General features: G+C 48.0%; 2 protein-coding genes across 8 annotated transcripts in view; one reads left to right on the forward strand and one right to left on the reverse strand.

Moving 5' to 3' along the window:
- The window catches only part of Wipf3 (WAS/WASL interacting protein family, member 3), a 74,551-nt gene extending 55,779 nt beyond the window's left edge, over positions 1–18,772 (forward strand). For 2 of the 5 annotated variants that reach the window (XM_006506294.4, XM_006506293.4), the window contains exons 5-9: positions 202–936; positions 2,912–3,034; positions 4,012–4,113; positions 11,484–11,560; positions 15,997–18,769. In XM_006506294.4, the coding sequence (XP_006506357.1) occupies positions 202–936; positions 2,912–3,034; positions 4,012–4,113; positions 11,484–11,560; positions 15,997–16,020 (1,061 nt within the window). In that variant the 3' untranslated portion in view covers positions 16,021–18,769. Of the gene's footprint in view, positions 1–201; positions 937–2,911; positions 3,035–4,011; positions 4,114–11,483; positions 11,561–15,996 lie in introns of all 5 variants that reach the window. The other 3 variants (NM_001167860.2, XM_030255480.1, NM_001167861.2) reach the window with 3 other exon arrangements.
- Scrn1 (secernin 1) overlaps positions 1–24,450 on the reverse strand; it is a 91,724-nt gene that overhangs the window by 10,203 nt on the left and 57,071 nt on the right. Inside the window, exons 8-9 of one of the 3 annotated variants that reach the window (XM_006506572.2) lie at positions 24,207–24,366; positions 16,177–16,418 (exon numbers count right to left, since the gene is read on the reverse strand). In XM_006506572.2, coding sequence (XP_006506635.1) covers positions 24,208–24,366 — 159 coding nt within the window. In that variant the 3' untranslated portion in view covers positions 16,177–16,418; position 24,207. Of the gene's footprint in view, positions 1–16,176; positions 16,419–23,819; positions 24,367–24,450 lie in introns of those variants that run through there. The other 2 variants (XM_011241459.2, NM_027268.2) reach the window with 2 other exon arrangements.

The following is a 24,450-nucleotide window of genomic DNA, read 5'->3' on the forward strand; positions in this document are numbered from 1 at the left end:
TACACTGCTACTGTAAGCGGTAGAAAGGGCTGTCTTAAAGCGGCCTTGTGGCTGCTGCAGGTGTGTGCAGCCTCACAATGGGCCTGCACAGTCTACTGCTCAGCAGCAGGGACATCACTGTGAGTCCTGTGTACCGCCCAGTCACCTGGACTTTTTCCTTCCCACATTGCAGGTCTAACCTAGAATGTATTTCACTTCCAGGTGGCAAGTCCGGGCAGGGCCCTGGCTCCCGAGCACCTTCTCCCCGGCTCCCTATCAAAGCCATCAGCGGCCCGCTTCCCGCTCCTGCATCTCCCAGGCTAGGCAATGCCTCAGAGACGCACAGCTCTGCCAGGCCTGTCCCTCCTCGCCCCAGTGTGCCTGCCCCACCACCTCCCACTCCACCCCCACCCCCACCTCCGCCCCTCCCCCCAGCCTCCCCCATCAAAGCCCAGTTGGTGTCCCCGCCTGCCCCTCCAACCAAGGTGAATCCATCTGTGGTGCCACCTCCTCTACCCTGCGCACCTCCTCTTCCGCCCCCTCCCCCGACTCCGCCCCCGCTGCCCCCAGCCTCGGCGCTGAGCGACAAGGCAGTGAGGCCCCAACTAGCCCCACTGCACCTGCCACCCATCCCACCCCCGCTCCCTCTCCTTCCACCCTGTGGGTACCCCGGGCTCCACTCAGAGCCCAACAGCCCTGCACAGGAGGTGCGAGAACCTCCAGCTCCGCCACCGCCACCACCCCCACCTCCGCCACCACCGCTCCCCACCTATGCCTCTTGCTCCTCGAGGACCGCTGTGGCCCCGCCCCCTTTGCCAGGCGCAAACAACAGCGGCAGCGAGACTCCTCCCCCGTTGCCCCCCAAGTCCCCCAGCTTCCAGACGCAGAAGGCCTTGCCCACACCTCCAGGTGCTCCCGGCCCTCAGGCTATCCTGCAGAAGAAGCGGCGAGGCCCAGGTAAAGTAGTTTGCAAGGCTCCTCTGAGCCACGTGCACGCGGTGGCAAGGTTCAAACCCAGTCTCCGGCAGGACACTAAAACCTGACCCGTTTTGGGGACCTTACTATTTGTTTCGGAATGGAAGCCACTGTTGAGGGAGGCTGGGAGCCCTATCTTAGATTCCACAGACGGTACCAGACATTCTGACCTTGATCCTCTTGCCATTCCTTAGCTGCGTGTCATGGGGTAACCACTTAGCCTCTCTTGGCTTTCTTGTCTGTCAAATAGGGTGGCAGGCAGACGTATCTCTCTCACAGTATGAAGGATGCTTGACACTGGTCTGGTTCTGGAGAGAGCTGGCTCTGGACCTCCTCTCTGGGTCAGATACAGCCAGTTTCCAGAGCTAGGTGTCTGGTTTAGTTACCTGAGTGACACCTGTCTGGCACAGTCTGCATTCTTCAGATTCTCCAGCCAACTGAAGAAAACAGACTTGTGTATTGAGCCAAAGTAAGAACACTTCCTTCCTAGAGAGGACTGTGAGTGAAGCACACACTGTAGAGGAGAGAACATGCAAGGGCTACATGTAGCAGAGACCAGTGCAGCCATACTGCTGTGCATGTATGCATACATGCAGAAACACTCAGCACATGCCCAGGCTGATGAACACACATCTCTTCACACAAGTACACTGATATACATATCACTCACACATTCCAGTCCATCTCCCACACACATGCTACTTATACCACATACACATACATGCACACATATACAGGTCCATCCATCACATACACACACAATACACCACATACATATACATGTACACACTCCACATAGCAAATATATATGTGCACCACACACATGCACGATACAACACATGAACTGTTAGACACATATACATATATCACATGCACATGCATACCACACATGTCTGCACACTACATACAAACAAATATACAGGCACGTGGGCAGTTTCTTGGGATCTGTAGGCACCTGAATTCAAATGCTAGGTTCCTCATCCACCCCTGTGTAAGGGAGGCTGCTTAAGGGGCTGTTTTCAAAATAATGCCACCTTTCAAGTGGCATTGCTAATGAGGGCCACCTTTCACATGGCATTGCTAATGAGGGCCACCTTTCACATGGCATTGCTAATGAGGGCCATCTTTCACATGGCATTGCTAATGAGGGCCACCTTTCACATGGCATTGCTAATGAGGGCTTGCATGTAGCTTGTAGTGCATGATTTACTTCCTAGTCCCTTGTGGAGTCCCATCCTGAGGAGCAGTGAGCCATGGCAGGGTCACCAAGGGAAAGGGCAGCAGGAGAGCACCCGTACTGAGGCGCCAGGGTGTGAGTTAGAGATGCCGCAGCAGGCAGCAAGCAAAGCACTGTAGAGGAAAGAGGGAACCAGGGAGACTCTCACCTCTGCCAACCAAGCAGGGAAAGGTGTGAGGAAGGAGGTTGGTGTGAGATGGACCCTGGCAGGCAAGACGGTTATACCCAGGCTGGATGGAGAAGCAAGGTTTAGAGCATGGGGAGAACTAGTGTGCGCAGAGTGTAGGACAGGAATACCCTCCGAAAGTCCTCCTTCTGACCTCACTGGGCACTTGCCCATACGTCTTCCTTTCAGTTCTATCCCTCTGCAGTAGGACTGTGCCATCTGACCATGAGGCTTAGTGCATCACTGGTAGTATAGTGGCAGCTAAGGCTGGCACATTTCCTGTATCGTGCACTTTAACTTATTAAGTCTTTTCAACCACTCCAGAAAATGCTTGCTGCTATTATGCCCATTGTATAGATGAACAAACTGAGGTACAAAGAGGTATGTAACTTGTGCCAGATAAGGAAGCTATAACGCCGTCAGAAACAAGTTGGCTCCAGTTATCCTCTTATTTATCCCACGTCGACACAGGGGCTAACCACCTAACCTCTCACATAAAGTTAAATCTACTGTCCCACTTCTGTATCTCAATAGCTGCCCTCTTCTCTGTTAAGGAACCAGTGGGGGAAAGCTAAACCCACCTCCAGCCCCACCTGCAAGATCGCCCACCACAGAGCTTTCCAGCAAAAGCCAGCAGCCTGGAGGCCAGCTGCGGAATGGAGGCCAGCACGCGATTGGTAAGGACCCCACTTGCAGTGCAGACTTCCTGCCCCCCAAAGACAGGACAAGAGTTCCCTGCCCACCCAAGCAGGGCAGAGTGTTGGGCACCTTTCCCTGCGGTTCCTGGGATATATGTCTCTCAGTGAGCAGTGAAGAGAGAAACGAAGAACAGCCTTCGGGATGTGTGAAATGGGGCTTTTCCCTCCGTGTCATCAGGATGGGTCTAGGACCCACTCTAGCTGTGTGACTCAGACAGAGGAAGGGAAGACATCCGGCACTAAAACCGTGCATGCACATTTATGCACATCACCGTGGAGGGTAAATCTATAAGCCTACAGGACCACAGTGGCTTGGACAAAGGGAAGGATGTGTTGACTTCTTGACAGACAGGAGGAAGACTTAAAAAAAAAAGGACCCTGGAAGAAAGACATTTAGGGTCCTCAGAGCTTCCGCATCCCTTCTGTGTGCTCAACTACTGTCAGATCAGAAAGGGGACTGTCAGTCAAGAAGGGGGCAGGGCCACTTCCCTCCTCACCAGAGCCCCAGGGCAGAACCCATTTGCTTTGGGAAGCCCAGGGTTCACACTGGGCACAGCCAAGCTGTCCTGTCTCCCCCCCCCCCCAAAGCCCTCCTTTAGGAATTCAGTAGGTACTCTTATTGAACACTAGCTAGTACCAGGTTCTTTGTTGGTTCCTCCCCCTGCCTGGAGCCCTTTTCTGCTCCTTCAGTGGCTCCCTTAGGTGGGCGGAGGATCTCGGGCATGGTGGTGGGGAATTACTGCCCTTGCCTCTGCTGCATCCCCTTGTCCAGCCAGGAACACTTGAAAAGCAGGTGGACTCTTGGAGAAATAACTCTGCCATCCAAACCCTTGCAGGCAAGCAGCAAGCAGGGTGTCCTGCCAGAGTGACCTGTGTCCCTCTGAAAACAGCCACACGTGGGTCACACAGGAGTAATCTTAAGTAAACTCCAATTCCCATATTTCTCACACGTACAGATGACTTCGAGTCTAAATTCACGTTCCACTCCATGGAAGACTTTCCCCCTCCAGATGAATACAAACCATGTCAGAAGATTTACCCCAGCAAGGTCCCCAGAAGTAAGTACTTGCTTTACCAAGACCCTCCACAATACAGGGTGCCTGCAGATAGCACCATGCCTTTACTGTCCGCTAGCAAGGATGCTGAGTGTGCCCAGTCCCACAACCTTAAGGAGATGTATTTGTCCTGATGCCTAATGGTTCACTGAAAGATGTCTATAGAATGCCAGAGTTCACTGGCATCCCCTGGGACATGCTGAAATGAGCCATGCATCCTTCCCTCCCCAGGGCCTTTGGCTAGGAGGCACCCAGACAACCGAGAAATGGGACATGGGCTCTTTGCATTCACAGCTGGAGAAGAATTTTTCTTAATGCATAAGAGTGCTGATGGCTATTTATAGCCATCTCAGTTAACTGGCACAAGGTTTGGGATTTGGCCATTGAGGGACCCATGTAGGGCAGGGTGCCATGGCAGAGTCAGAGATCCCTAGGGAGAAAGCCATATTTCCCCATGGGCAGGGGAACATCCAGGTACAGGAGAGCATGATAGTTGAGATGTAGTTCACAATCCTCAGGGCTCAGTGTGCCTGCCACTGGTGAAGCCATGCAGGCAGCCTAGGGCTCAAACTTGGCAAAGTCAATCAATGGCAGCTCTGAGCCCGTGCTTCCAGAGCCACCTTGTAAAGTGAGCACGGCTCTCAGACAGATGAACATTTGAGTGTCTTCTTCTTAAAGAAAGACAGGGCAGGGCTCAGATGTCAATCTGTTTCAGGGGCAAGTTCTCAGTGACTTGAGACCTCCTAGGCCCCACCTCTTAAAGGCCCTACCACCTCCAGTAGCACCACAAGGCCTTTAACATATGGACCCTCAGAGACATTACAAATCCAAACTAGAGGCCCATCAGTTCCTCACCCTGGCTAGGCTCCAAGGAATTTTAATGTTCGAATGAAACCATGGAGTGTAAATATACATAGCCTACTGACTGATAATAATCAAGAGTCATAAACAGCTAGTGAACTGATCAAAAAGCCGGGTATAGATGCACTGTGAGATACAGTGCAACTCTAAAAGAGAGTCAGTGCTGAGGCATACAACCTGGATGGACTTCAAAGCACTGCGCTCAGTGAAAGGAACCACGCCCAAGACCACATTCCACCAATATGAAATGCCAAAAATGAGCAAGACCACAGAGGAGGTTAGAACAGTGCCTGCTAAGGACTGGCGCATGGGAAACGAGAGTGACAACTGGATGGTCTGGGGTTTCCTTTTAGGGTGATGAAAGTCTTCTGCAGCCAGGTACTGAAAGTGCAGCCAGCTACACTTTCTGAATGGATTTGCTGTGGCTTTCGTATCCACTGGGAGAAACCAGAGATTTAGACCTCACTCAAATTTAGATTAAATAAATGTATTCTTTGTTGAGGTTTGGTTTATTGTTAGGTACAGTAATGCCGCCCTAGATCTGGTTGCCCTAAAGAAGAGATAGTCTACACGTGGACCAAAGTGACTCAATGTGTGACCTTGCTCTCAAGTTATTTCTGATTGGTAGATAAAGATGCCTACAGCCAATAGCTGGGCAGGCTTGAGAAAGGTTGGTGTTCCTGGCCTTGGGGTTGGAGGAGACCACTCAGAGAGAAAGAAGGTAGAGAGAGGAGAAAGACACCATGGGTTAGGAAGAAAGCATGGCCCTGAGGGCCAGCCAATTAGAGTTAAGAGCAGCCCAGATGAAACATAGTAAGTAATAACTCAGGGTTGTCGATAGGTAAATAGATTATATATTGATTTAATAGATCAATAGCATAGAGGAGATAGCTGCCCAGCTCCAGTGCTGATTAAGGCTTATTGTAAATAATAAAAGCTGTGTGTCTTTTCTCCGGGAACTGAATGGTCAAAGGCAGGGTAGAAGCCCTGGATTGGGATTAAATATTCTTTTTTACAATTCTTACAGCTGCCTTAGAGCCAATACAGCAAGCTGTACAGAAGGTGGGGTTAAGGTTGGGTTTTAAGGTGGATATCAGAAAGGCGTGTGTTACAGCTATCCGTGGAATCCATAGCTGGGAGGTGAAACTGTTTTAATTCTTTCAGTTGTTTCTTACTTTCCCACTATAAAGAAATAAAAAGAGCATCCTGTCTCTTTTCCGAAGCAGTAAGCAGGCTATGCAACCGCAAAGGCAGCTGCTAATACGTCACAGCCCTGCAGGTCACTGGGATGGCCCAGGCATTCCAGGGCAAAGGTCAATGGCCCTTAAGGGATGCCTGGCTCCATAATAAGTTTCTTGGTCAACACAGGACCTGGGTAATTATCACTCAGGTCTGAGCACTCTAGCGACAGGGGTAGCACAGTGCGGTCAGGTTAGGGCTGTCTGTCTGTGTTGATCAAGCACACACACACAATCTCACTAACAACGAATTTTATCTTACTAATGTGTATACAAGTGACAAAAACAAAACAAACAAACCGAAAACCTTATCAGTTCGCATTAAAAAAAAAAAAAACTTAGATCACAAATGCTTATTGTCACTATAGCAGGAAGAAAAGCCATTGTTATGTGACCAAATACTTGCCCACCAAATGCTCTCACCCACTAGAGAGATTTAGACTGGTGAGTGCCACACCTGCCCACAAGAGCCACACCATGGTGGAGGTTGGGAGGGGAAACACCACACATGCCATCTTATTCCCATGTCCCCAGTAAATCCATCACTGTCACTTCAGTGGGAAAGTGGCGGATTTCCACCAGGGCTGTCCTTACAACCCGATGTCTCCTTTTTTAAAGGCATTTTCAATCTTGAGAAAAATAAAACATGTAACACCAAGTTTTCAGTGTTGGCCCGATCAGTGTGATCACACTGCTACGCAACCAAACTTGAGGACGAGTCTCGCCTTGCAGAACCAAGACTCCACACACCTTAAGGAATTAATAGCCCTAGGCCTCCTCCTACCTGAGCCCCTGACAGCCACCCTTCAGTTTTTCCCCTATGGTTTTGAACGCTGTACATAGCTGGTGTAGGTAGAAGCATATGCTATTTGCTTTTTTAGTGCTGGTTCATTTCACTTTGCAGAATATGCCAAGGTTCACCTGTGTTAGAATGTCCTTCCTTTAATAGTCTTTGCCAGTAGACATACTGGCAGTGCGCATGTAGTATCCATCACACTTCAATTATCCATTCACCCACTGTCAGACATTTGGATTGGACATCCGAATTCTAGGGATTGAGAATAATGCAACACGTGGGTGTTCAGAGGACTCTTCAGGATTATGTTTTCAGTTGATTTCCATATATATAAATGATTTCCATATATATATCCCAAAGTACAATGATAGGGAACAAGGAAATTCGGTTTGTACTTGATGGAGGAGCGACCATGCTGGGTTCTATAGCAGTCCAATCACTTTTCACCTTTACCATCTGTGTGCAGTGGTTCCCATCTTTCCACATCCTCACCACAACTGTCTTCAGATTTTAGTTAAATTTTCTTCTTCTGTACTGTCATAGCCACTCCAGTGAGTGCAGTACATGGATCACTCTTGGCCAACTCTTATGTTAGAGGCACTGTTGATTTGACTAGCCAATGATTCCCATGAGCTGTAGAACTTCCCCCCCACACTGCTATAACAAACAACACCAAGGGGTTCAATCAAAGGCTTGGCTGTTCCAGGAGTGTGAAAAAGCACATGGTCACTGGTCACGTCTAGTTCCACGTTTGTGGTGATAATGGGGCAGGACCCTTACTGATCCTTAGTGCAGATGACCACACCCTTACTGGACTGGCTTCCAGCAGTCCAGGGCTTGCCCCACGATGCTGCCTTTTCTGGATACACCTTACTCCTGAGAGACCGTCTGTATTCTCCTCCACTCACCACCCTGGGAAGCTCTACGTCATCTAGCTTTGAGATGTCCCAGGTATGAGCTTCCCCACCCCCTCTCCCATCCTTGCTAAGCCACTTAGCTGTCTAGCAGGCTTTGCTGCCTCACACTGCATCTGAGTCCTCTAGAGCCCAAGTCCAGCCCTGCTGCCTCTGCTAACCCCCCAGGGCATCCCATCTTGCCCCACATCAGTTAGGCATTTCCATCATAACCACAGGACCTGAACCTTCTGTCTTTCTCTTTCCATCTCTTTCCTCCACTTTAATTGGTCCAGCAATAGCTGTCTAGAGTGTTCCAAGCGCATCCTGCCTTTGTTCTTTCTTTGCTGTTGTTCCTTCTGTATGAGACGCTTTTCCAGGATGCCCACATCACTCCCGCACCATTTTCTCTGCATCCTCGAGCTTAACAGACCTATCTTCTCACAGTTATGAAAGCTGAGAAATCCAAGGTCCAGGTACTACTCAGCTGACTCTGTTTCTAGGTAGGACTCTTCCTTCTTTGCAGAGGGGGCCATCACCTCAAGGGCACCCCTGCTGCCCTGCCGCAGGCTCCATGTCCAAACACCGTCGCGTTGAGTGTTAAACCTTCAGCACGTGAGATTTGGAGTCGATTCAGGCTGTAAGTAACTTATCAAAGAAGGCCCTTTCAAACAACAGCTCTTTCTGCCCAGGTACCTAAAAGTTTCTTCCTGTCATATCTTGTCTCCCGCTGAGCTTCCTGCTCACCCTTGCTTCCCGCCTCAGTCCGCTGTGAGGCCTGAATGGCATGGAACTGCATCAGCTCTATCCACTGGCCTATCTCTGCCTCCCAGAATGGAGCCAACTGCACAGTCAGTAAAGAATGGTTGGATTAAAAAAAATCTTTAAAGTATCTAGTCATATGTACGTTGCTAATCTACCATCAGAGTGAAAGATTTGGAAATAGTACCACGTTCCCCAGTCACATGCTAGAACTCTTGTGGCCTTTAAAAGAGTATATTGAATATTCAGTGACATTATAATTGTCATGTTGCTATGTCAGTAAAAACAGCCCAAGCAAGACTACACAAAAAGAATAATAAAACACTTTATAAAAATGTACGGAACCTTGTATTATATAGTAATGGAGAATTTGAGTGTAGAAGTGCACAAAAAGGTTAAATGTGGGGAAATTCTGCATGGCTTTCATTATTTCTTTACTATTCTGCCCAGATTTGTATAATAAATGTATATTGAATGTATAAAAATATATTGTTCAATATACAAAATACAAATTGTATAAAATGTATATTGAATGTATAAAAGATGTATATTGTTCACTTTCCTGCCAAGGTGAAAGCAGTATTGGCCCCTGGCTGACAGGTCTGATCTGCATAGGAGCCAACTTTTCCCAAATAAAGTTAGCACTTCACAGTGCTTGCTCTCCAAGGCTGGTGTCAGCACATCTAAGACTCTGCCTTAATGGCCATCCAAGTTTGTAAACCCTTTCTGCACCCTGCCCAAGTCCTACCTAGCCATCCTCCTGTTGCCTGTAAATGGATTTTACTGCTAGTATGAAAGTCAGGCTGTGCTTAGAAAAGGTAACAAGGCACCCCTGGTTTCCACATGACAAAACGTTAGGCTAGAAGCTGTCAGGGGCTCAGTGGTCCAAGCACAGCCAATCCTGAAGCCCATGGTCCCTCTGCCTTTTACCCACAGCCATGCCCATGACTGAGACAGAAGTTGTCAGTATATGGCTCTCTGCACAACAGAGAAATGAGATGAGGGAGAGGGAGCAAAGTGCATTTATTTCATATCATGAGCTATAGAAGCAAATGTGGAAACTGTCATCCCACAGGATGCAAGTCTCTGCCCATCTGTGCGGAGACAGCAGGTGGCAGGTGCTGTTTACAGAGTGACCCCAGAGAGGCTAGTGGCCCCTCAGAGGGGAAAGTCCCCCTAAGCTGCTCTGACTACCCCCAAGGATGTCTCAGCCACTCACAACAGCAGTCAAGTTTTTCTTGCAACCAGACATGGAGTTTGCCCTCCTTTTTCTCAGAGAAACTAGTTTCCCTCCAGCGTATGCGTTCTGATCGGCTTGTGGAAGCTGATGGAAACTGCCTACCCATGAAGCCTATGTTACCACACGTTAGTTTTCAGATGTGGGCAGATGTTGTTTCCAGAGGCCATTGTTCCCAGAGTCCTTTGTGGTGGTTACCAATAGGCCAGCGCTTAGGCAAGGCACTGAGTAACGCTGCAGATGTCACAAGTGCCCCACAGTGCAAGGTCACACCCACAGGGGATTTCCATCGCACTAAAATGTTAGTAACAGCCTGTCCATGAAGTCTATGCCCAGTGAGAGGTTTGTCTGAGGCAGGCAGACCATCCGTAAGGCTAAAGAGACCGCAATCTGCAAGGCTTCTCTCCTGTGGAGGTATACCAGGGCTGCATGTCAGCGTCTTGGTACTTTTTACTCAAACTAGCTGAGAAGCTAACACTCTCTCTGTGATTTGCTCCAAAACATCTTTGTTCTTGAACAAAGGCAGCCCTTGGTTTGGATCTTGATTAGTGTTTTGTGGGTTTCAGGGCACTTTGTGATAGTTCACTGAAAATTGTGCCTTACCTGCGAGACTGTTATGATGCCAAATATGTTAAGACTGTAGAAAGCTTCAAAGGTGTTGGAGACTTTTAAAATAATAATTCTAACACCCGAGAGGGAAACTTGCTTCTTAGGGATTTTTGTGGATTTTAAAAGCCTGGATTTTTTAGTCATACGATTTCACCCCCAAAATCATCTTCATGAACATTCAAGCCACTGCTTGCTGTGCCCAGCACCCGGAACCTTTTGTCAGAGACGGTTCTCAGTAACCAGGCTGCTTTTTAAGTGGCACAGAAATGCAGATTATAGGGTGCATTGTGAGACATGGCTGTGGAATCCCTTGTTCCCACCAGCAGCAAGACAAGGGACAGGGGGGAGGGATTTCCAGCCAGACACCTCAGGGGAAAAGACACCAGGACATGAGGTCCGGAAGCTCTGACTGAAGGGAAATTTGGGGAGCACCTGGAGATGTGACTTTAAAACTCGAGTAAATCATCTTAAAATAAAAAAATCAGATTTTTTTTGTTGTGGTGGTGACGCTGGGACAGGAGACTGGAATTGAATGTGGAACACGCAGGGTTCTTTGCTATGACATTCTGTCATATGTAACTTATACAACACTGGAGCCCAATACGTCTTGGGGACATCTTGTTGGAGCTTCATTAAATGGAAGCCTGAATTGTGTCAGCCGATAGTAATTGTTCTCCATTTTAGCAGACCCTGCACAGTGCTTGGCTTGTCTCAATGGCAGACAGAGAAGTGTGCCCAGAGGCCTGGTACATGCCAGTCAGGAAGGCCTTCTCACACGTCACTGCCTGCGGCTCCCTGAGCCCACAGTGGGTGACACAGAGGACGGGTGGAAACACACAGCCCAGGGCCAGAAGGCAGAAGGTTTCAGGTTGGGCTCATGTTGCCTGGAGATCTGAGTGCGGGTTTAGCAGAAGTGCCTCCACCGGGTACAGTGGCCCTAGGCCAATAGATGGTGAGATCACTCTTGTTTCTCTCAGGCCGCACACCTGGTTCCTGGCTCCAAGCTGAGGCGGCTGGGCAGAGCTCTGATGACATCAAAAGCAGAAACTCTCAGGTAACACCTCCCTGGGCCCTGAATAGAAAGCCTGGAATTCTCCAGGGTCCTCTGCCCGTGGGTCGTGACCCCTTCAGGATTATGTCGAATATCCTACAGATCAGACGTTTACATTGCGATTCATAAAAGTAGCGAAATTAAAGTTATGAAGTAGCCACAAGATAATTTTGTGTTTGGGGGGTGTGGCACTCCAACAGGAGGTTCTCAGCATTAGGAAGGTCAGGACCCTCTGTTTGGCAGGGTTTTCTTCTCTGTAGACGCTTTCCTCTCTGGCTCTTCTTCTGTAAGAAGGGCATTTAGTGTACCTTTGTTAAAGGCCAGAACAAAACGCCTACGGTTTCGCACTCTGCCCTGTGCTAGGGGCTCTCCTTAGAGTCATCGCCACATACAGAAATAAGCAGTTTTACTCAGAACCCTGCAGTTTCATCTGGTCCTGACTCTGATCATCCCAGAAGCCTAAAGGAAACCCCATAATATCTGTGACGTATAATTTTGCGTTCTCGCTTGCCTATAGAATAGACAGTTTTTTCTAGGGCTCTTAATTCTTAATTTTTAATGCTCTTGGCTACATGTGATTAATTGTCAAATCTTGAAGGAAAAAAATCACATAAATACCTTATTCTCATCCAAAATAGCTCATAGAGAGTTTTCTAAACTGGCTAGAGGTGACATCTCTCACTGCTCGTGATACGGGCTTCTCTTTAGAAATCCTTTGTTTCTCCAAATGTGTGAATTTAGTTCTTTCCTGGCCTACTACTTTTTCCAAGTTCTGTGGAGCAGAGGGCAGGCTAGCTGCTGATGACAGAGTCATTTAGCAGTTGTATGCTATGTTAAAGAAGTGGCCTGGCTGGGAGGGCTCTAGAGTCCTGAAAGCTGCAGTTGCCCAATGGAGAAGGATGCTTCCTCTACACATCCCCTCCTCCACTTTAAACACAGATAATCCAAGAGTCACAATAACCGCTCTCCAATGAGCACAGATTCCAAAGCGAGTGTATAATGAACGATAAAGGGGGGAAAGGAGGAAGGACAGAGTTGTGGGAGATGATTGACAGGTGGAAGAGAGGATTCTGGGAAGATGGCAAGGTAGGAGGCACCACAGTCTGCCACTCTGCCTGGATGGTGGTGGTTCTGGCACTCTCTGTGGCACATGAATTCTGGCATCTGCTGGAGTCTTACTGTGTCCAGGCAAGAAAGACTACAGTTGTTTTTGCTCAGTTTCAGCTCATGAGACATCATCATCTGGCCATTTCTCAGCCATACCCCCTAACAAACAGTCATGTCCGTACCCATGGACCAGCTAACCCTTATTCAGACCTTGGGGATCCATGCTCCAGTGTCTCCTCACTTTTTCAGACCACAGAGGTTCAGATACTGATGTCAGTGTCCATCATTTTCTCACCCCGCCCTTTCCCCAGATTGTTGCAAGCCCCTCCCCTTCAGGCTGAAAGGCTTGATGGGAGATTCTCCCCTTCCATTTTTTTTTCTGTTTCTCATTTGGGGATTCAAACACTAATGACTAGCTCTCCATTAGTCACCTTTCCTTTTATAGTGATAAAAATACCTTACAAGAGCAACTTCAGGGAGAAAAGCTTCACACATTTGTGGGGGCAGGCACTTGAGGTAACTGAGTATCTTGCACCTACAGTGGGAAGCAGAGAGCTCTGAACACAGGTGCTCAGCTTGTTACTCCATTTAATGCATGCCTGGATACAAGCCTGGGAATAGGGTGGATCTTCTACCTCAATTTACTTGATCAAAACAACAACAACAACAACAACAACAAAAACCAAAACCAAAAACAAAAAACAAAAAACCTCTCATAAGAATGGCAAAGGTTAGATAACTAGGAATCTATCCAGTCTGGATAACTAAGAATCTATCCAGTCTAGATAACTAGGAATGCCCAGAGGCCTATTACCTAGCAGATTCAACTCTTTCAAGGAAACTCAAAGGTAAACTTATGTATTAAAAAAATTAAGAAAGGAGAAACACAGGAAAGCACCTGAGAGTCTGCATTTATGCCTTAGGGATATTCTTGTCACTGAGATAATTTACAACCATAAAAAAAAAATAATAAGAGCAATAAAACAATAACAAAATATAAGATCAACAACAGCAAAGAAGCAGAGCCTGGAGAGAGCGGAGAATCTAATCTCCAATGTTGCTGCTGCATGATTTCATCCAAATGTGTAGTTCCCAACAACAACAACTGTACCCAGGTCACACAGAGGAACAGGAAAGCACAGCCCCTTCCAAGACAGGAGGAAGAGTAGGAAACATGCCTTATCCTCACAAAAGAACTCACGGCAGATTCGCCAAAGACTTTATCAGAGCTGCCCTAGAGGTGTTCAGCTAAATTCAAGCAAATTGTGTGTGAACAAAACGGAAGGATCTATAGAGGCAAAAGCTGACAGATACAACTGAGATGGGGGGGTTGGGGGGGGAGTAGAGAACATGCAAGGCAGATCTGAGCATCAGAAAAGAACCCGTGAGCTTGAAGATAAAACAATTGCTTAGTCTGAAGAACAGAAAGAAACCGTGAAAGGGGACAGAGCCCGAGGGAGCTTGCTGGGGACCCTCGGGAAAGCAAAGGTGTGCAGTGCTGGACTCAGTGAGGGAGAGGGAGAGAAAGGAGTGGAAAGGCAGTCTGAGGAAATAATAAATAAAAACTCAAATCGGATGAGAATCTTGAATGGAAGTACCTAAAAATTTAGTAGATGTGAGGAAGATGAGCTGAGAGAGATGCTTACTCTCCCACCTCCCCCATCCCTCTACCCCCCCCCCACCAAAAGCCACTGTGAGCACCACTGTAAGGACAAAGGAAACCTTGAGAGCAGCATGAATAACCTTGTCACCTGCACAGGGTCCTCAGTGGGCCTAGCCACAGTCTTCTAGTAAGCAGGTGGGTCAGGGATGTATACAGCATTTAGAAGAAAGAAAAAAATTGCCCACCAGGAGTACTGTACCTGGCCAGACTGTCCCTCAAAGGTGAGAGAGAAAACACACACTTACAGGCGAGCTTTAGACCTGCCTGGCTGCCTCCGGTCAGTGGGTAGGTCTCAGGACTCCAGTCCCTCCCTGAGTCACTTCCCTTTGACATGTAAAACCAAATAATGGCCCAGTTTAGACTTTTAACTCTAGAAAATTATCACTAGTTTTTACTTGGTTCATAGTTATCTCTAGGATTTCTATGCTTTATTTTTCTAAAATGAATGTTTTAAATGTATTTTTATTTTATGCACATGGGTATTTTTTTTTTCCTACATGTGTGTCTGTGTACCACATGTGTGCAGTGCCCACAGAAGCCAGAGAGGGTGCCAGATGCCCTGGAACTGGAGTTATAGATACATTTACGGTTGGGAGCTGCTAGGTGGGTGCTGTAAACTGAACCTGGGTCCTCTGGAAAAGCAGTCAGGGCTCTTAACCTCTGAGCCATCTCTCCAGTCCTATATTTTCTGAAATGAATAGATAATATTTTATGATCAGAAAACCGAAAGAATCACCGCAATCCTAGTGCCTACATTTACAAAGCTTTTCCGTTTATCGGTTAGCTTGTATGGGCTCTCTCATTTGATCCTTCACGATAACCAGATGATTGGGCTGAAGAGAGAAGCTCGCCTATTTCCACGAAGGAGAACCTGCTGCAGAAGCTCGGGGCCTTAGTTACCCCGGGTGACTTTCTGACTCCTGTCTGGTGCCCTCCTCCCCACTCCTGCAGCCAGGCTGTGCGGCCATTGGACAGGACCTGTTCCCAGCCCCAGGACAAGCACATGTGGAAATCATCTCACGAGGATGGTTTTCTTCTCTCTGGCCCTAGATCTTCAGCCTTCTAGCTCAGGGCTCCCAGCCATGGGATAGCTATGATGTCTATCAAGAAGACCCCAGTTCAGTCAAGGAGAGGTTGTAGCATTGTCTTGAGGCATCCCAAGTCAAGGTATTGTATGTCTCATTGGGAATTGCCTTAATTGATTTGCACTACATGAGGACGCAAAGCAGCACACAGGAGAGCCACTGGACTTGAGACAGTAAACCGAGCCAGGGAGTGGTATGGATATGGGTACCGGGGCCCAGGGCTGGAACTCTGAGCACTTTGGTCCCCTTCCCTTCTTTCTGTTGCCTTCATATGGCTTCTCCAACATGCTGTTTGCTGTGCCTGAGCTCTGTGCCGACTGAATTGCATATGCTTGCTTCTGTAAATGTTTATAAGACCATCTCAGGTTTCCACATACCATCAGTTTCAGGTCCTTTACCTCTTCCCATTCTCAGTCTGGGGGGGAGGGGAGAAACAAACACCAAAAAAAAACCAAAACCCAGCTCCTTGTCCATGATGGGGTCATCTCACTGACGAGGAAAACAGATCCCAGCCATGGGATCTTCTGTAGGCAATGTGTCTTCACGAGAATGTTTTGCGGTAATATTCTGTCATGTTTCTGCAGTTATCTCTGAAGGCACTCCGGTGAGATGATGGTGAAGCCAAGGCCCTGGGGTTCTGGATTGGATGGACACCAGGACAACTCCTCGAGACTCTACTGTACTCAAGCTCCACACATTTGACATACAGGCTCAGAACTGAGCATTTGTTTATTGTAAATAATGATTTGCACGAACCCTAAAGCACCATTTTAGTCAGCTTTTATTTGAGTAATATTTTAACATTTTTTAAAATATGCATCCTGGCATTTGTCTGTCTAGTACAGGTGGTGCCCTATCCCACCCTGTGGTGTCCACTGTGTCTATAGCACATGCTTGCAGGCTGGTCCTCCTGAAACCTTTTCCAGAGCATCCTTAGTTTTCAAGTAGTCCAAAAGTCATAACTCTCCACAACAGCTTCTTATTGGCATGACTCTCATCACACCAACTGCAAAATCAAACCAAATAATGCCTTATAAACCATGCAGCTCAGAGGGAGCAGAGTGTCCCCAGGTCCTGGTGTGGCCACACAGCTTCCAGGGAGCGAGATGCCATGTCTCGCTCCCTTTTTAGCAGTACAGGGATGCCATTTTGCTGCCTAATGTATATATCCCAATGCAAAGGCTAGAGTGGGTGTGGCCCCTCCCATGCCTTCCGCAGGGCCCCTTTTGTAACTCAATCCTTTTACGAGTAGCCAATGCTCTTACTGTTTACAGCATCCCTAGTGCCCAGTCTCCACTTCCTTCTGCCCCTCCATGTTCCCAGCGCCATGCTGGTAGCCAGGGTAAAGTCAGCTTTATGAGATTTTTATATCCTCCCACCCCTGCAGACCACAAATGTATATAGCTCATGATTGTGATAAGTTTATTTTTTACCTCAGTAGTCTCCCTCTCCAAACTCTACTCGGAGTGTAAGATTTATGTGGAAAATACAACATATATTTAAAAAAGAAGAAGATGAAGAAGAGGAAGCTGAAGAAAGAGACCCACTGGTAACATGCCTGCCCGACAAGCCTAAGCAGGAAAAGCTGGGTGCCGTACACATTTGGTATCCCATTGCCGGGGAGGCAGAGGCAGGCAGATCCCTGCGACTCCCTGGCCAGCCAAGCTAATCGGGGAATCCCAGGTTCCAGAAAGTGACATTGTCTCAAAACATACGGTGGCAACTCCTGAGGCCACAACACCCAAAGTTGACCTCTTACAGGCTCACACATTACATGTGTGCACACATCCCACACAGGAACATGTACAGCCATGTACAAACGCATACAAAAGAGCAAAGCAGCTCTTCGAGTATATCTCAAATATCTGGTCCCGTTGGTAGGAATGCCATCAGCCCAAAGGTCCTTCCCACTGAGCTGAAGAACACAGACAACTCTCTTGCCTGGTGGTGTGTGTCTGGGGTGCTCCTCAGATGAATGCAGCCAAGTCAGCTGCCCTGAATAGACAGAGGGCCACTCCAGGCCGGGGCAGCAATCTGCACCCTTCTTTGATTCTCCAGGGAGTGAAGTATGCTTTTGCTTCTTGTCAGGCCCCAAATGCTCCCATCCACCAGAGAGGGGAGGCTGTAGCAGAGGAGGGGAAAGAGGTAGGAAGCCGTCTGAGCCCTCACTGTGCTCAGAATAGCTGTAGACAAAGGAGAAGGGCACTGAGCTATGATGAGCTTTGGAGCATCTCACTCAGGCACTCACCCCACAAGAACATTAGCCCAGCCCAGGCCATCCAGGGTCAAAGGATAAGGAGAGTGTCTGCAGACACCTAACTGTCATATGGAGCAAATGTCCTACATGCTTCCAGATAGGTGAAACTGAGCCAGGGCCAAGTTTCCAACATCTCTGGGGTAAGGACTCAAGCCACTGTAACAGCCACATGAACAGAGGTGAAGGTTCCATTCAACGCTGACTTTGTTGCGTTGGTTCTGGAAGTGTGCAGAAAGGTCAGGATCCAGTCTACTCTTCTCCCAGCCACGCAAAGTAATAATCATTAAAAAGCTTTCATAACTACGACAAGGGCCATCTGGAAGGCAGCCCTGCCTTTGAAGTAGTCTGTTTGCCCAGTACACTGAAGGACACCATGTTCTACACTGCTGGCACAAGAATTTAAACTATTCACGAGTGGGGAGATGTCTCTGTCAGGAGACGTCCTGCTGCCCAAGCATGAGGGCCTGAGCTCATATCCCCAGCACCCACGTAAAAGCCAGGCATAGGGGTGCATGTCTGTAATCCTTGGTAGAGGAGTGGGTAAAGTTGGGTAGAGGCAGCTGATCCTGGGAAGGTCAGTGCCCAGCCAACCTCACAAAATGAGCGATCTGCAAGCTGCAGGGTTAGTGAGAAACTGATAGTAGAGATAGACCAAAAAAGATTCCTGTGAATGGCCTTTGGGCCTCCACATGCATGTGCACACATGTGCCCTTGTTCATGCACACACACGCACACACCACACACACACAAACACGACACATAAATATTTTTTACAAAGTTATTTAAGGTCAGAAGGAAGGAACATGCAGAAACCAAAAATAGCAAGCGAGGAACGGTCTCAGGGATCTGGCCTAGCAGCTCAAGGCCTGTCATGGAGCCTACCCCTCCAAGTCCAAGTGGGTACCTTCAGTACCCACCAGCAGCGCATGGGTTAGGCCCCTGGCCATGAACTCACATGTGGAGAGGTCCCCTGCTAGCCTTGCTTACCCTCACATTGCAGACTGTGACTCCCCCGATGTCTCACCCAATGTTCTTTATATTTTATTGAAGTTCCCTGCTGTGGATTTATTCCTTTGTACCTAATAAACTTTAATAAGTGAGAATGCGTGTGGTTGTTTCCCTGTGAAAACTCATCTGTGATCCCCAGTACTGATCTAAGCCTTTTTGATTGACGTGTGATGAATACACATGTTTCTGGGATATGGTGTGAGGCTGTGGTACGGGAATACAGTGTGTAACAGTCAGGCTTTAAGTACTAAGGCACATTTTTAAAAAATCAGAAACGCTTAAACATAGGACAGTGATTTTCTGGAACACCAGGAATAGCACCTTTTAAACTACATTTTTATTTATGTGTATGATTATATATGTATAGGCCATGTGTTCAGGTGCCTATAGAGGCTAGAAGAGGGTGTCAGATCCCCTGGAGCTAGAGTGACAGGTGGTTGTGAGTTTCCAAACACCCTTGTCGGGAACTGAACTTGAGTCCTCTGGCCCTATTCTGCCCTGTCCCAGAGCATTGTGTCTACTTGCCTCTCTTTACCAACAAAAAGGGGCTTCCCAGAGCATCAAAGGTCAGTTTTGACATCAGTCTTTGTAATGGCTAGAACTAAACCATGCAGCTGTGTGTCTCCTGGCCTGCACTTGCCTACCTTACTTGGCTCATCACTGGGTACCCAGGCACCAAGCTCAGTCTGGTTGAAGCAGCGTTCCTTTCTCTCTAGGTCTGTGTCCAAGTCTCCCATCTCTGCTGATGAAATAAGTCTTGTCCCCAAAGCATTAAAAGTTATCACTGTGCCATCCCTCTAGCCCTTGGAACACCAAAAATGCTAGTGTGTGTGTGTGTGTGTGTGTGTGTGTGTGTGTGTGTGTGCCTTCCATACACATTTTTAAAATAGAAAACAACATACTTACCAGTTTTATTACTATAGTATGGGTCAAGAATGTTGCCTCTAAATTCTGCCAATGTATTGAAATGAGAAAAGTTTAATTTTTAAGTATTTATTTTGTAGTCCTAGGGATTGACTATACATAAGCCCTAGGGCCTTATATATATAGGCAAGATCTCTACCACCAAGGAAAGCTCCAACCTAAAACCCTAGTCTCTCCCCTGCAACTCAGCAAGCCCTTTAAAAAAGCCTCCTCTGTCAAGCAGGGGCCGCTCCCCTCCACAGCTATGTTTCTAGTGGACACGGAAGCCTGGGAAAAAAGGAAGATGAAGTTTATGGTGGGGGAGGGGAGCTTGGAGGGGCAGGGCACTGGGACTAGAGTCGAAAGGCAAACCAGGATATGAACCTATTGAGTTTTGGGGATTAAATTACTTAGGTGTGTCTCAGTTTCTCCATCAGGCAAATCAGGAGGTAAATGCATAGCTAGGATGTAAAGTGATAAAGACACACTGTCAAGCTCTGAACACTTGGGTCCTGCAGCTAAGTAAGGGCACACTCTGGAAAGCAAAAGGGCTGTGTATTTGAGCCTTCTAAATATTTCATGTAAACAGATATGTGTGTGTATGTCTTTTTATGACATTCATTTTGTCCAACGCAATGTTGATACAGATTGTATGTAGCATGTGTCAGAATTGCCTTCTTTTAAGGGTGAGTAGTACTCCATTGCCTTGATATACCACATTCTGTATCCATCCATCCATCCATCCATCTATCCATCCATCTATAGGTAAGTAATAAAATAAGCTAGGAAGCTGACTGAACAGGCATCTTTCTGGGCCTTGATTTCAAATCTTTTGGTACATACCAGGTGACAGAATTCCTGGGTCACGTGGCAGTTTATGAGAAAGTCTCCATAGTTTACAATGGACAGCCACCTTTCTTTCTGCCAGCAATGCCTGATGTTTCCAGCACCCCACACTGCGGCCGCTGTTCTCACAGCTGCTGTTCTGACAGAGTGGCATATGGCTATAGTTTGGGGTGTTTTCATTGTTATTGGAGACAGGGTTTCTCATTGTAGACCAGGCTGTCCTCGAACTCAGAGATCCGTCTGCTTCTCTGCCTCCCAAGTACTGGGATTAGAAGGGTACCCCACCACACCCAGCTGGGCTTCATTTTTAAACAGCGAATTTGTCTTTGTAGAGATGCATAGTGTAGGGCCCTCAAGAGGTGGTTGAGTTTTCTAAAGATTCCAACCGGAAAATCCCAGTCCCTCATACGTGTGTGCTGTGACTGGTGCCGACTGTGTCCATGAGACACAAACAAGAGGCTCCTAGGTATTGACTTCCATGTTTTTATTGTACACTTGGTGCATTTAAAGACACTCCGAGGGCAAGCACTGGATAGAGACATCGTTTGATTTGTAGATATCTGTACAAAAGGCTGTTAAGACCACATGTTCAGTCCTCCCCCCACAGGAAACAAAGGTTTTCTGTTATACTGCTTCAGCTATGACATTTCAGTTCGCACACGTGATTAGAGACACGTCCTTATTGATTCCTGCAAGAATTCTCTGCATGACAGTTCAGGATGGTTGGCTTCAGTCAGTAAAAACACGTGTGACACACACCACAGGACAGGAGTTGGGGCTCAGCGCCATGTAGAATGAAATGCCGCGGCTGCGGGAGGCATGGGAGAGCCAGGATGCTCGAGCAATGCCTGCCACACCTCTCCCACCATGGTGTGCTTTCTCCCAAGGCTGAACTCTCAGCTGAAATTAGTTGTGATACAAGAACTCAAGTCAGTAATTTCAAGACACGCACACCTGGCTGCCCTGAGGTCCTTCCAGAGTAGCATCACCTGCGTCAATGTTCGATGACAGTAATTTTGTGGTGACAGTTATTTTCACAGCTACTGATTCATCTAAGAGTAAGGGAGCGTCACCACCGAGCTCTACTAGGCGTACAGCTGCTTCATCAGCTTGTGAGGCCGACTCCTACAGACACTGGAGCTTGTGTTGGGCTAAGTCTCCACAGCGTTTATCAGATGCTTAGCTAGCGTTCAGGCATCCCAAGAATGAGCAAAGACTATTTCCACTTTACTACCTTACGTAGACACTCGGGTGTCTGCCCCCAGCTAGGCTGCCATTTTCATTTACTGCAAATCTCATCTCCACAACACTAGCTAGCTTAGGTTAGGTTCTGTGGGACAGGTGAGACAGGCAGTCCATCCTTCATGATCGTGACTTATTTCTGCCCAAAGTGTGCTCAGGATCCCCTGCCCTCAGGCTTAATAGACATAGGGTGGTCTTCTGGGAAGTTATTTACTGATCGATCTTAAACATTCCCGAAGATCTATTTTTCTGCATGCTGTTCATAAAAGTGACCCCTGATTGAGAAATTACCCATGTCAGAAGTGTTTCTTCAAAGGGAAATCTGTTACATGAATTTTAAAACAAATATTCTCCTAAGTCTGCTTACTCAAAATCCAGTATTATTTCTGCTGTTAGTTTGGCTAAACTCACTAAAGTACGTGCGGGCACCTCGGCAGATTCCCTACTGTCCTCTTGTCTGCCCCCATCCATCCCAGTAAGCAAAGCTTTCATAGCTGGGCTCCTTATCCATTGCCGGAGGAGAAAACCCTTAGAGGGCTGCTGTGCCCTCTGGTGGTAAGATGACAACATGGTTGAGCTGTCCAATGCTCCTAAGAGGATTGGCCTTTCTCCGTGATGCTGGACTACAGTCAATAATAAAAACAACCACTGGGTTTTCTAGTGCACACCTGCATAATAGCGTCACAGCCATCTTCAACCTTGGCCAAAGTAATGAAGAAGGTCGCTGTGTCGTTTGCTACCATTAGACCTCTGATCAAACCCCAAATTACCTGGGTTGTCTCAGGCAGGTCAGATCTGATGAGCTGGCCTCAGAGGTGGAGGGCAGACCACACAGGGAAAGCACAGCACGGCTTTCTGCACCACCTTCCTTAAAGAGCTCAGCAGATGAGGCTGGGACAGGCAACTACTTCCTCCTCAAACCTTGTTCTTTTTCCCCTTTGCACCTGCTGGGCACTTTCAGCTTAGCTGCTCTACCTGTGTCCCTCTGTCCATCAGCAAGAGATACCAGTTTGTCATGAGTTTGTCCCATCTCTTGTGTTTTGCCATTTGTTTATACATGGAACCCACAAACCAATCAAGGAAAGAGCTCACAGTAGACATTCTCTCTCTCTCTCTCTCTCTCTCTCTCTCTCTCTCTCTCTCTCTCTCTCTCGGGTTGGAAGAGAAACAAGATTTGTCCCCCCAAAAAAACCTGTAGCCTGAATCACATTGTGAAATGAGGGCTCAGGTCCCTGCCAGCCCTAAGCCATGCTTGAGATCACTGGTGGACAGTTTCTGTTTGCTCAGCCCTGTCAAGAGTGAGGACCTATAATTAGGCCCCGCAGCACATGCTCTCTAGCCTCTCCTCTAGTCTACACTTCTGTCAGTCATCTTTACGCCTGGCCCTTCAGTCGTGCAGAGTGGCAGTGGATAGGCACCTATACCTCTTTCCTGTTCCAGACAGCATCCAAAGGAATCTGTTGGGCAGTGGGGTGTGAGAACAAAGTGGAGGAGATCCTGGAGGTCAGGTACTCAGCACACTGATGTGGGATCTAGTTAACGAGGCAGTGGGTGGGACGAGGGAGACTGTTCTGTGGATAAATGTCTCACTGCCTTCTGCCCTCAGCCCGCCCTGTCTTCCTCACACACTCCTGTGGCGTCAAATCCTTTGTGCAAACACACGGATGCTGGAAACAAATGAGTTTAATTTCAGGCTCTGCTGAGACCAGGGCTGCTCAGATTCCAGGTACATTAGCTATGCTCTCAGCAGTCAAGAGCGACCCTTTCCTTTCCCTCTTTGGCTGAGATTTGCAGCTGTGTGTGGCTGTATGCCAGGGCCATTTAATGAATCTCATACAAGTTGCTGACAATCAAATCCCAATCAATTTCCACACAGGGCCAGGTCCTCAGGTGGGAGCACTGTGGATGAGGAACTGTGGCTAACATGGATGCCCAGCTCTCCTCCAGGCGGAAGCAGGTCTGCTCCACTGCACATGAGCACAGCTCACAGAAGACAGGTCTTTCAAAAATCGCATACACCAGAGCAGAGCTGGGACTGTACCAGTCCTCTGTTCCTTCCCAGGACATTGTGGGGACTATGAGCTACATACAGGCCTGTGCTCTGTGGCAGGAAGCTGGGGGGCTCTCCCCCATCCACACACAAAAGCCTTTGGTATGAACAAAAGCCTTTTGTTAACCCTAAAGAAACCACTATCTAGAGAGGGACCAGGCCCTTCACAGCTCTTGTCTTTCCCACCAGCGTGGCCCTGCAGCCCTGTCCAAGGCGGAGGGAACTCAAGTTCCTCATAAGAAGCTAAGGTGTCCATTGTCACTGAAATATAAGAACATCTTCAAGCCCATAGCTTATCACACAATGGAGCAAGAGGCAAATGGGATCGCGTTACATAGCAAAGGGGGGAGGGTTGCTAAGCTGAACAGAGGGAACATTTAGACACAAGGAGGCCACATGGTAACTCTCGGTTTACTCACACAGAAGAGTGTTTATCTGCTGGTAATTTAGTCGGGTGGGAAGTTTTGAGTAAGGGTGAGGGTGCTTACATCACTTAAAGAACTTCATCTCGGTGTCCACACAGTCATAGAATAGGTCCCCCACCTCGGCGGGGTCCGGGGGCTCGGGGCTGCTCAGAATCTCGTCCATGGCCTCCAGGCCTTGCTTCTCCAACTCCAGCATGGTCTTCCTCAGGGTGCGACCTTGCTCCTGAGGAAAGGACACAGCCGTGCAGAATGGTCATGGCAGTGGATAGTGACAGCCCGGGATCCCGCTGGCTTCCTGGCCTCCATC

Source organism: Mus musculus, chromosome 6 (genome assembly GCF_000001635.26).
Source record: "Mus musculus strain C57BL/6J chromosome 6, GRCm38.p6 C57BL/6J".
In the NCBI taxonomy this organism is placed as follows: Eukaryota; Metazoa; Chordata; class Mammalia; order Rodentia; family Muridae; genus Mus; species Mus musculus.